Genomic DNA, 12,015 nt, shown 5'->3' with positions numbered 1-12,015 from the left:
AAATTGGTTGGTGGAAACCCTATTTAAGATCCTAACATGGACTTCTCGGTCGTTGTGTCCAGTGTTTCTTTTTTTTTTTTTTTAATATATATATATATATATATCCGTTGGAGCACACTTAGCATTCGGAGGGGCACATATTATATTCACACGGCACTATTTTATTTTATTTATTATTATATTATACGTATTATTTTGGTCTCTTCCGGGGAAACTCTCAGAGTTCCGGGAGGCAATGCCCCCCTAAAAACATGTCTGGAAGAAACACTGATTATGTTCATTGTGACTTAGGTTAAGAAAGATGGAAGGTAATGTCACATTTATCGAAATATCTCACATTTAAGAAATTTAATGGAAGCTGTTTCTCCATAAGAAAAGTGCGGGGTCATTTTTCTTTTTATATATCTCCTCGCGCTCCTTCAGTCTTGTTAACCCATCCGTCCAATTCGTTTTTATCTTCCTCCATTAAACAACATATAGTTAGGTATTTTGAGCTTGGTAATACTATCAACTGGCCACCTGATCCTATATTGAACCTGGCGCTCACTTGAACTCTCTCCAACTTTTTCTCAGTTCTTTAATCTTCTCTCCGTACTTTTCTCCTCTTCATCTGATGAAACTCTTTAGCGAAACAGCATGTAATTTGGATTGATCCAATTTAGCTCACTTGTCCTTGCATACTTTCCAAGAGTCCCTCAACTGTTGTGGCGCGATGTTTTGTGATGTTCCGTTTTAATACACCAAAGACACAAAAGTTCATAAGTGATAAATCTGGCGATTTAATAAAAATGGGTCTAAATAGCATAGCCTTAATATATGTCTCCGGTTCCATACCAGCAAGTAGACCACCATTGTTTCGACGGTATACTGCTAGTTTTATCTTAATGAATGAGGACTTCAGCAGTCACATTGCCACACAAAACAGGGTCATGTTGAAGGTATATGGGATCTAATCGTAAGACGTGCTGTATATAGTAACCAATATTTATTTTCACATTAGATACCACTCCGTGTATAGAAAGTTTTCCCTTGTTACAGAAACACACACCGCTACCAGAAACTTTAAAAATTTTGAGTTGGACCCCGTCTGAGACCCTGCGGGGGACCTTGGGATAATTTATTTTACTTTGATACGTTGTACTTTTGAAATGATGAAATATGTTTTTCTGTTTTCATATCTGTCTCACCGTTTCGGATTTTTCTGGGATGCAACTCACTTTATGGACACGCTTAAAGGTGTTAATAAAAGTGAGTAACGTGCTGCCCTCAAGCGGAATGCTGAAGACCTCCCCAATTTTGGTAACCGGTTTTGATCTTACCTTGACCTAAGCTTTCAGGAAATATATACATCACCCCCACCTTTTGGGTTCAGGTTTAAGTACATCCCTAGTAAGACGTGCTGTATAGAGTAAACAACATTTATTTTCACATTAGATACCACTCCGTGTATAGAAAGTTCTCCCTTGATACAGAAACACACACTGCTACTAGAAACGTTTTGCGAAAACTTTATTTGGACGTGCAAATCCACTGTGCATGCTGCTTTCCATCGATAGGACGGTAGTAAATCGCATGCACCTGCTTTGATGTGGTCAAATAGGCCCACGCCTTATCTAGGGTGATGACATAATACCATTTATCACTCATTAGGTAGCGCTCATACAGACATTTGCATGAACTTTAAAACGGAACATCAAAAGACATCGAGCTACAACACTTGAGGAACTCTGGACAGTATAGAAGAGCGAGTGGGCGAAACTGGATCAGGCTATGCTGAATAGAAGCCTCCTTCAATGAAAGCTCCGATGTTACACAATTTTTCTTGCCAGAGCTATCATATTGAACGTGATCGATGGTAGGAAACGGGTTTTATGGCCTAGGAAAGGTGGGGACAATTCACTACCATAAGGATGAAACAACCTTATGTAGTGCTTTCCTAACAGAACTACTTTCTTAGTAATTCATTATTACGAAGAAGCAAATGTTGTTACCCGTGTAGTGTGTCATTGAGAATTATTTTACTGCTATACTTCACAAATGACACTGTTGGCTTATACATACAGGCCTGTTCTTTGAATCACATGTTGAATTGCTGCTTAATTCATCTTTTTTCTTCTTGTATTTGGGAAAGACGATAACCAACACTTAAAGTCCTCCTCCATGTAGCGGATCATCATTATCGGGGAGGGCGGCTTCATTTTTCATGCATGCATCACTCCACATCCTCATGTTCTTGCATGCCCTCGGAGCCGCGAATACCGCTACCGGACTTGTCGATGGTTGGAGGCAGTCTTGGGAAGTGGATGGTCCGTGGACATGTACCCATCCCAGCCTGCTGTTGTGTGCGTCCAGTGTTTGTGTTGTCTGGTGTCCAAGTCTGTAAAAATATCAAAAAATGAAAAAAAAAAATCAGAACATCGAAACGTAATAATAATAATAATAATAATAATAATAATAATAATAATAATACAGTAAAATTATAGAGCACCACATTGGATGTAACCATAGAACTAAAATATGGTTAATTGTACAACAGTCAGTAGACTTAATCTGTAATAAGAACCAAATCATTATTTTTCTTACTATTTCCCTCTTTTGTTTCTTTTAGTTCACAGAATTGGTCGTACTGGAAGATCGGAACGAACAGGACTTGCTACTACGTTCATCAATAAATCAAATGATGAATCTGTGTTACTGGATCTCAAACATTTACTCATAGAAGCCAAACAGAAAGTACCTCCATTCTTAGCAGCTCTACAATCAGAAAACGAGAAATACCTTGATCTTGGAGGTAAAGTTTTTGTATTTTTATTGTATGTAACTAGTTGCTTTAATATTGAAAAGTTAAACTAAGATTAACTGTATTGTTTTACCCCTTACCATATAAGTAAAATAGGAAAGGATCTGCAATCGTAAGTATACTTGTTAAAAACCAAGACGTAACGTATAGTTATAAGGACAATGGAAGTGAAAGGGTTGTTTAATACTTCGATGCTCATCTTTGGGACGCATGCCTTTCCAAGAATGCATTTTTTTTTTCTGCATTTTAAAATAGCAAATGAAATGAAAAAGTAATGTGTCATACCCCGCTGAAAAAGTTTGACTCTTTCTCTTTATATTTATATGATACTTTTCATTCCAATAGTATGACTGTTTCGAAATGTGCATTATACTGCTTAAAATTCACAAAAAATAAAAGATTGACACAACAGATAACATACATAAGGGAAGTATACACTATTCTGTTTATTATATTTTAGATTATTTTAATGGAAAACTTTTAAACACTACTCTTTGCAAGGTACTTTGAAATGTTAGTACTCGTAGCAAGTGTCCAAATAACTAGCGTATCAATGAGAAAAAGCAGACTCAGCACAAAAAATATGTAGCAAAATTTTCTTCTACATGCAACAGGTAGCGCTTTCGGAAGATCCAACTTCCTTCTTCAGTCTGTGGTAGACTTCAAAAAAGATAATTAAAAAAAAAATGAAGGAAGGTTAAAAAATGGTTAAAAGGTTAAGATATCGGTATGTAAAAAAGAAATATTCTGTCAAACATTAAAACACAAACTCACTGACATTGTGTGGTAATAATGATTAAATTTGATGATGACGGTAAATAATGATGTAGTAATTAAATGTGTTAGACTACAGTGTGGTGATCACCATCACAACGATACAGATATGTCTTAAGACTTACAACAGTGTGTGCCATCACTTAGAAGTAGGAGTGAAACTACAGCTAACCTACTGGAATAATAATAATGAATATTGCACCATTAATAAGGAGGATTACATGGAGTCCTGTTACAGCTCTTAATTCGATCAAGACTTGAAATCCTATGGGGGGAACATACCTCTACACACAATAGATATATGATCAAATAATGTTATATCAGAGGCTTTACAGATAACGTAGTTCAACATGACCCCCATGCTTAAGTGATAGATAAATTTGAAAAATGTGATGGACAAGCGATGCTTCAGAACCAAAATAGTAGCGAAGATAAAGGAATAAATAAAATGTATCTTAATACAAGTTACATACAAACGTATCATTATTTTGAGATTTTAAATTGTTTACTATTGGTCAAAAGTGAACTCAGATCCTATCGTTATTACAAGCTTTGAACCTGCTTAAAATTGAGCTTAATTGGATTTTTACTTAGTCCATATAAAGAGTGGGTCAGCCACCTTGAATTCGCAAATAAACAGTAACTACTTCGCAACATCTCTCCAACCTAAAGAAGTCGACAGTGGTCCTATCTATAGAGAATGTGAAACTATATTCTTAATCACTGAGAACTGTTGTTCAGTCTTGGATGATGTAACAAGTTCCATTAAATTGATTTTTTATAAAAACTAAGCTAAAGCATATTCATCACTCCAATTATTCATTTATGCACAGTTTATTGCCACGGCTCATTTATTTCTCAAAGGCTATTGCCACGACTTTAAGCTTGCTTATCTCCTCATCACTAGACCTGGCGATTTAAACAATTACCTACTTCTCGTCCTAAATAAAACAGATCAGAGCCCATTATATATCTAATCTAGACGCCTATAAATACCTAATTCAACAATGTGCGTGTAACAAAAAAAAAAAAAAAAAAAAAAAAACCGGAAGAGGAGAGGTAGGTTATAGCATTTGCTCATGTCTTTTGTGGCAAGACTTAAAACTCTTCTATTATTCTTGTAGAACTAAGATTTGAAACAGGTAGTTTCGTTGCGATCAAGCAAACTTCTTTTTCTAAAAACTATGTCCATTTTTTCATCTAACCGGAATGTTTAGCTTTAAGAATGTAAATCATTGCCGTGAAATAAATGTACAATTAGCTTCAAAAATGTTATTTGGGAACAATATATGTTTGGTATGTTTTCCTTGAATCTTGGTTTTAGTTCCAAGCTATTGTTTATTATCTTATAGTCTAAAAAAGTTATTCTTTAAGCTGTTTTTCATTTCAACACATACTTTAAACATGTAAATTAGCTTGTGAAATATATTCAGAGACTTATAGCCTTCCATATACATGATTTCGAAATGTTTCCTCACATACGACAGTACATCGTCCCACCACTGTTATGTTTCATGTGATGACCAGTAGTTTTTACGAGTATCCGATAGCGCACCTTTCACTGAAGAAGACTTCCTTGCAGATGTACAAGGGTTATTTTGTTGCATTTCTTTCGTGCTTTCTTCAGGCCGGAAACTGTGAACCTTGCAGAGGAGCGACAATTTAGAGGTATAAAGATATAGTAATCCATTGGTTGAAAATCTGGACCTTCACGGGGATGTCGGTGAAGAGAATAGCACGAATTCCGACCCAACCTTCCATCCGTCTGTAGAATGCCAGCAGTGATATGACGTGTAACTGGATATATTTTTTTTTTTTTTAATGCAGTTCCATTTCGTTGGTGTTTGCTGTATGCACTATGGGAATTTGGTTGTTGTAAATATCCGTCAAGTCATGTTCCTGATAATACATAGCATTGATTTTCACATTGTTGTTAACGTTACATGGCTTTAATTTTACCATGTTACAAATTCCAACCACAACATGAATGCGCGTGGATAACTTTCAGTGCATTGACGAATGAAATTGCTTCAACCTTATTCATCGACATTTTTGTACGTAGTTGCTCGACCTTTTCCACAATCACTCAAATATTTGCATGCTTCATCTACAGTGATTACAAACTCCCACAGATTTTCCGCCAAATAACGCTTGTACAGCTATCTGTAGTTGTTTTCTCGTTGCACGATATGACTGTCTTTCAGCGGATAAGCAGTAGTGATTACCTTGAGACTTAACACTGTGAGTAGCGTGATCGATGGTTGGTTGAACACACAGAACGAAATGGGCATAGTACGTTGGGTCGGTGAGATCTCTAATGCCACCTTGATTCCACTCGGAACGGAAGATGTCAGCTGTAGTGGGGTTCGTTTCGAATGTGTCTTAGGCGGTCATAAACAGTCCGGATTCTGTCGTGCTGCATATCATCGTACTATGGCATTAATAGTGGAGCATTCGACAGCAGATCTATATAGTCACTGTTTAACTATGCTCAAATAAGTGAAATGTGCGATGCATATTGTAGTTTTTCCAGAATCGATTTACTTTCGGCTTCATTCGATTTGGCACGACGTAACTGTTTTGTTAACAGACACATCACACACTGCAGCCTCAGTGGTGCAACTTTTACGTGTCAGCGTGCACATGGCACTGAACCGTACTTTTTTTTTTTCTATATGGAAGGCTATCGCCCTCTGCAATTAAGACTATCCCTAAAGATGTTGAAAAACAATTTCATGATTTTGTACTATATATCAATTTTATTTTATTTTTTAAATTTATTTGTAGATACACAAAAACAACTATTTAAACTTATTTCAGTGTTTATAAAATCCTCATTCAGAAAGTGACAAACTTAGAAAGAAATGAATAAAATTTAATTTTATTAGTTTTTTATGATATTCAGCGAAGGAGAGAGTAATTATGAGAATATCAAGTCATAAGAGTATTCTTGCATGAAACTAAAATAAGAATAAAACCTTCAGCTAAAATACATATTAATATTTCTTTCAGACGAACGTGGCTGCAGTTATTGTGGAGGACTTGGGCATAGAATTACAGACTGTCCAAAACTTGAGGCCATCCAGAACAAACAAGCATCCAATATTGGAAGAAGGGATTATTTGGCTAACAATGCAGCGGATTATTAGAAAAATATTTTTGAGTAAACTTACATATATGATTGAGTTCTTGTATATATGTGAACCCACATATGAATATATGTGGGTCTACCTTCTTTATTGTACCTGTGAAATATGTTGTAAATAGTTTGTGTAAGAGATAAGTACGGTGTACAGTATATAATAAATATGTATAAACGTTTTTTTAATATTGCATTTTCGTTATTGTAAAAATGCGAGAGACGGGAATAGTGTCTTCGCTCTGAAAAAGTAAATAAAGAAAAAACGGAACTGAGTAAAGGTAAAGCACAATCTTTCACAATTGATATAATGGCTTTGACATTGTATTAGCTATTCGCTTGATGGCGTTACGGTTATTCTCCTTTAAATGGATAGTAATATATGGATTTGTCAGATACCGTTCTTCAAGTAGCCACACAAGAAAATATCAGAGGCCAGGAATACGTAGGAAAACGTGATCACAAACTTTTGTACACAAGTCGTATTTCTCGGAGCCTATGACAGATGTGTGCAGTAGTTTTATTGGATGGTGGCGTGAGGCCCAATCTTGCTGATAATAGAAGTATTCATGACCTTGAAGCTATAATTGTAAACGAAAATTGTCCAATATTTCCAAGTTGATATACAACATGGAAAATTAACTGTGTATATAACCGTATTTGCTGTGTTGTTTGTTGACGTTTAGCGTCCTTTTTCAGCACTGTAGCTACGTGAGACGCGATTGTAAAGTGGAACCCGAACCACCGTGCAGTGATCTTTCACCGGGATTCGAACCCGTAACCCAGCGCACAAATTCGAGCACGCTAGCCACTAGACCAGCGGGGAAGGCTGTATCTGCTGTATGGAGCCGTATTTATCCACATCAATGTCTCATACTAGGCTTCTGATGTGTCAAGCTTTCAGTCCTGTACCAATCTTTCGTGCCTTGGAGGATAAGGAGGAAGTAGTACATTGATTGATCAAATCTCACTTTTTCCAGTGAGACAGCACATTATATGTTTAAAGATGTCTAGTAATATATCTAATCACAATGACGTTTTATGTATAACATCAGCCATTGCAAAGTTGGGTAGTAAATTGTAATTGGGTTTAATTGCAAGTACTTCAGGAAAATTGCAGTTGAAAAATTGTGCAGAATTTTCAACGAACTTAAAAACTTTGGTATTGAAATCTCTGTATCTGTATGTGTATGTGTGTGTGTGTTTGCGAAATTTTCAATTTTGAGCCTTCCATTCAATAGAGCTTCAAAAACTATCTCAAGGAAGTGATGGAATTTTTGGCATCACTCTTACCGTTCCCGGATATTGGTGAGAAAAGTTCCGGTATCGGGATATTTAAGGAGTCATATCTCGGGAACCGTAAGTTATAGAGATCGTATTGATGTTAGCCAATACCTAAGAGGATGTTGAACATTTTGGTACCAAATAGCAAGCGGTGGCCACTGGCCAACTGGACACCGTTCCCCAGATATTGACCAAAAAAAGTTCGGATTTCGGGAGATTTAAGGAGCCGCATCTCGGGAACCGTAAGTCATAGAGATTATATTTTGCGAACTTTCCAATTTTGAGTCCTCCATTTTGAGAATGTGTCTTCATAAAACATATCGTAGAACGTTTTAACCGAACTCTTAAACAAAACATGTGGCAAAAATTTAGTACTCAAGGAAATTATAAATGGATAGACATATTACAAGAATTGAGTATATTGAGTATAATAATAAAGTACATAGAACAATTGGTATAAGGCTTGTAGAAGTTAATAAGAAAAAATAAATCTTTTTAAGTTGGTTCTAGCAGTGCTCTTGGAGCATTCTCTCCTGGTTTAAAGATAGTTCTCCAATTAATAAATACATTATATATATATATATATATATATATATTATTGCCTCCAGAATCCGAACGTCACGGAACTCAAACAACTTAGAATCCGAAAATTCTAGCAAATGCCCTGGAATTCCGAAAGCGCAGCACATTTTTCGTGTGTGTTTGTGCTTATGTTTTTCCAACGCTTGGGCCACCCATACGCTTTTTCGTTCAGTTCGTTATCGGAAGCTGTAGTGAAAGCATCCCGTGTGATGTTCGCTGCTATTTTTATATTTTTTAAAAATTTTATTTATTTATTTTTCAATTCATGTATTATTATTTGTTAATATTTTCTTTTAAAATCCACTGTATTTACTAATAAAATCATTTATAAAATTCGAGTTCGTGGAACTCAGGAACGGATTAATCCAGATTGTATTATTTTAATGGGAAAGAAGTCTTGGAACTCGAACGGGGATCTGGAGTGGATTAAGTTCGGATTTCAAGTATCCCTATATATTTTTTTATGGATGAGGAAGATGACAAATATAACGGATATTATTATGAAAATAAAGACAATTCAAATTGCAGTGAGCCCGATATGCGTATTACAAGAAATGATAAATGGTGAACAAAAGCAATCCTTGACTAGATACCAAACGACAAGAAGACACCTGGGAAAGCTCTTCATTCAAGGTGCGTAAATGAAACCAGGAAGTACTGCAACTAACGTGAAAGAGAAGTGCCCAGGATAGATGGCTATGGTGAAGAATTAGAGAGACCTTTGGCAACAGTGGATTCGTAATGCTTGATAACTGGTAAGAGGCGAAGTATGAAGAAAAATAAGAAAGTATGAAAATCAAAAAGTCCAATATATATCAGCTAACATTGATGTCACTATTCTTTAGCTTTTTCGAAATATAACAGGCTTAAGTTTACATTTAAAAAAAGCTTACAAGTAGCAATACGATAACAGTAACATAATAAGAATAAAACTAAAGGGTTTCAAGCATGGGACTGTTATTTTATGAAGATCCTAGCAGGAGAGGAGAGATTTGTCCAATGTCCCAAATGGCTGATTAACCATTGGGTCTGGGAGTGTGCGTAATACCTTAGCACGTAAAGTTGAGGTACGCAAGGCTTCCCAGGAATGGATTGGTATAACCGTGGAATTCGGTACTTGAAGTGCTTCGGCAAGAAAAGGGGAGATGATCTTACCTTAATGCTCTGGTCTGACACAAGATATGTCAGTAGGCTCCTATTCGCTAGGGGAGTTTCCTCCACCAATAGGTATAATTGAAACAAGGGCTTGGGTTCATCGCGCTATTGGACGTATCCCATTACCCTTCTTCGGAAGGGCTTATCGATATGTGCGAAGCAATTACCTTTTGATCCGTGTGATTACTACTGATATACAGGTATAAGATTTTAAGGAGGGGAAGCTGCCCATCCAACACGGAAAGTAAGTGCAGTAGATACTTCTTCAACAAAACACTATCTTGGTTCTCCCAATTCAGCGTTACTGTCACACAACTGTGTCCCTCGTGAGATATAGAGTGGAGTATTTTTTTTAAAAAAATGGATTGTTGTTTTGTGTCCCTTTCAGCAATGAGGCGTAGATCTATAGCTTAATGTGGGATCTAAACCACATGAGCTTCATGCTGCAGACGCATACACTAACTACAGAGCTACGAGAGAACTCTATTTTTAAAAAAGTTATATGTATTGAGGGTACAAGCATATCCTATTCTTATCATGAAAGTTAGGTGAGTCAAGTGTAAAGGACACTCTGATGGGGAAGGAGATATTCGTCCCACTCATAAATGGGAGGATTGCATGAGTTGTTGGTTTCCCTAATGCAGGTGCTAGCCTTATCTTAACTCTAATCTGAGGTAGGCAGAGTTAAGATTGTAGCCCCTTCCTGGTTTCAAGGGGAGTTTCCAGATCATGGGATGAACTTCGTGGGTTGTGATCTTACCGTGGCATTCGGTACCTTTCGAATCAGAACACCCGACTTCAAAATAGGGATATAAGCTTATCTTATCTCACAGGAAATGCTGGCTGATCTCCATTTGCCAGGAAAGTTCCCTCAAACAGTAAATATAACTGCGAGATGGGAATAATCTATCGCTGTTGTTAAGAAACAATGATCTATCACTGTTGTTAAGAAAGGAGCCTCCCATTCTACATTGGGGGAAAGGAGTACGCTTAACCTTTAAGGCGGAAATTAATCGAGGATATACAGCATATACCCACCTAACATTTTTATGGTTCAGCGTTCACTCACTTTAAATTTACACAGTATGTAGATGTTTGCTAAAAATATTATATATACTTTTCTTGTTTGCTTTATGATAATTTTGATTTTCTTACCCTTACCAATAACCACTGGTGATAAGTAAAGCCTCGTGAGAGGAGCTCCTAAAAATTTAAACTTTATGTAAGTCGGGAAATTCAACGTGGGAATATTGTAGCTTCCAAAAATCCGCGACTAATCGAGATGAGATTATTCGTTTTTCCCATTTCCAAATCTCTCCAATTCGAGCGCTCAATGAAGATTTTTATTTCAATTCAGTCACAGAATTATAATCACTAGCGTTTCTCCATCACACACGCCCATTCCGTTCTTGTATACACATACTTTTTAGCTCGGAACCATTTTATGCGGAAATTATGTTGTAATAAGTAGTTCACAACAGGTGGTGCTTCCGACAAATTTATCGTCAAATTAAACACAACAACACACTAAGCAAGTTTATGTCATAAAATAGGGAAAAAAAAAAAAACACAATCACGTAACAGTTTGAACACAATAACTGTGTCTTCATCAATGGTAGAGCGTTCACCTCCGGTGCTTGGGGTCCCTGGTTCGATCCCAGCTCGCGCCGTGTTGACTTTGTGGTGGACAAACACCGTGCTTGTGGGTTTTCTCGGGGTTCTCCCGTTTCCTCCCACTTTCTTTATTCCACCGTTTCATTCATTTCTCACCGTCTCCTTTAGCCTAACCGGCATAACCGTGGGACGTAAAACTCAAAGATTTCATTTCATTTCATTTCCTTCTCATAGAATAATATATATTATAAAATGCATAAAAGAATAATATATATACAGGGTGTCTCAAATGTCCCCTGACATAGGGTAACTCTGTTTTTATCAGAGTTACAACAAAATGTAAAGAGGGGAAACCGTCTCCAAATACGATGTTTTCAATCTAAAGTGAAGGATTTTTTTTTTTTTTTTTTTTAATCGAACGAGCCGTTTAAATTGTACATTCTTTATACGCCCAATGTTAAATGAAAATGAACGTTGCCATTTACTTGTACCCACGACATACGTTAATGAAGTTACTGTCTTTTATATTAACGTGTCGATGACCAGCTCCCATTTCAAACATGCTCCCAATTCACCATCTCTTACATTTCCATATCCCTGATTGTCCATATGTTCGGATCAACTGAATGGATCTCCCCCATCAACGAACTCAATTCTTTTTTTTTTT

General features: G+C 36.5%; 1 protein-coding gene across 2 annotated transcripts in view; it reads left to right on the top strand.

Annotated features, from left to right (window-relative positions):
• abs (ATP-dependent RNA helicase abstrakt) overlaps window positions 1–6,905 on the top strand; it is a 77,462-nt gene extending 70,557 nt beyond the window's left edge. The window contains exons 12-13 of one of the 2 annotated variants that reach the window (XM_081734371.1): window positions 2,609–2,791; window positions 6,587–6,905. In XM_081734371.1, coding sequence (XP_081590497.1) covers window positions 2,609–2,791; window positions 6,587–6,723 — 320 coding nt within the window. In that variant the 3' untranslated portion in view covers window positions 6,724–6,905. The remainder of the gene's footprint in view (window positions 1–2,608; window positions 2,792–6,586) is intronic. The other variant, XM_081734370.1, reaches the window with a different exon arrangement.
• Window positions 6,906–12,015: the final 5,110 nt, after the last annotated feature.

The sequence above is a fragment of the Thermobia domestica genome, chromosome 12 (assembly GCF_964235325.1).
Source record: "Thermobia domestica chromosome 12, izTheDome1.hap1.1, whole genome shotgun sequence".
Taxonomy (NCBI): Eukaryota; Metazoa; Arthropoda; class Insecta; order Zygentoma; family Lepismatidae; genus Thermobia; species Thermobia domestica.
The sequence above is the reverse complement of the archived record's forward strand: the minus strand, read 5'-3'. Positions and strand labels throughout refer to the sequence as shown.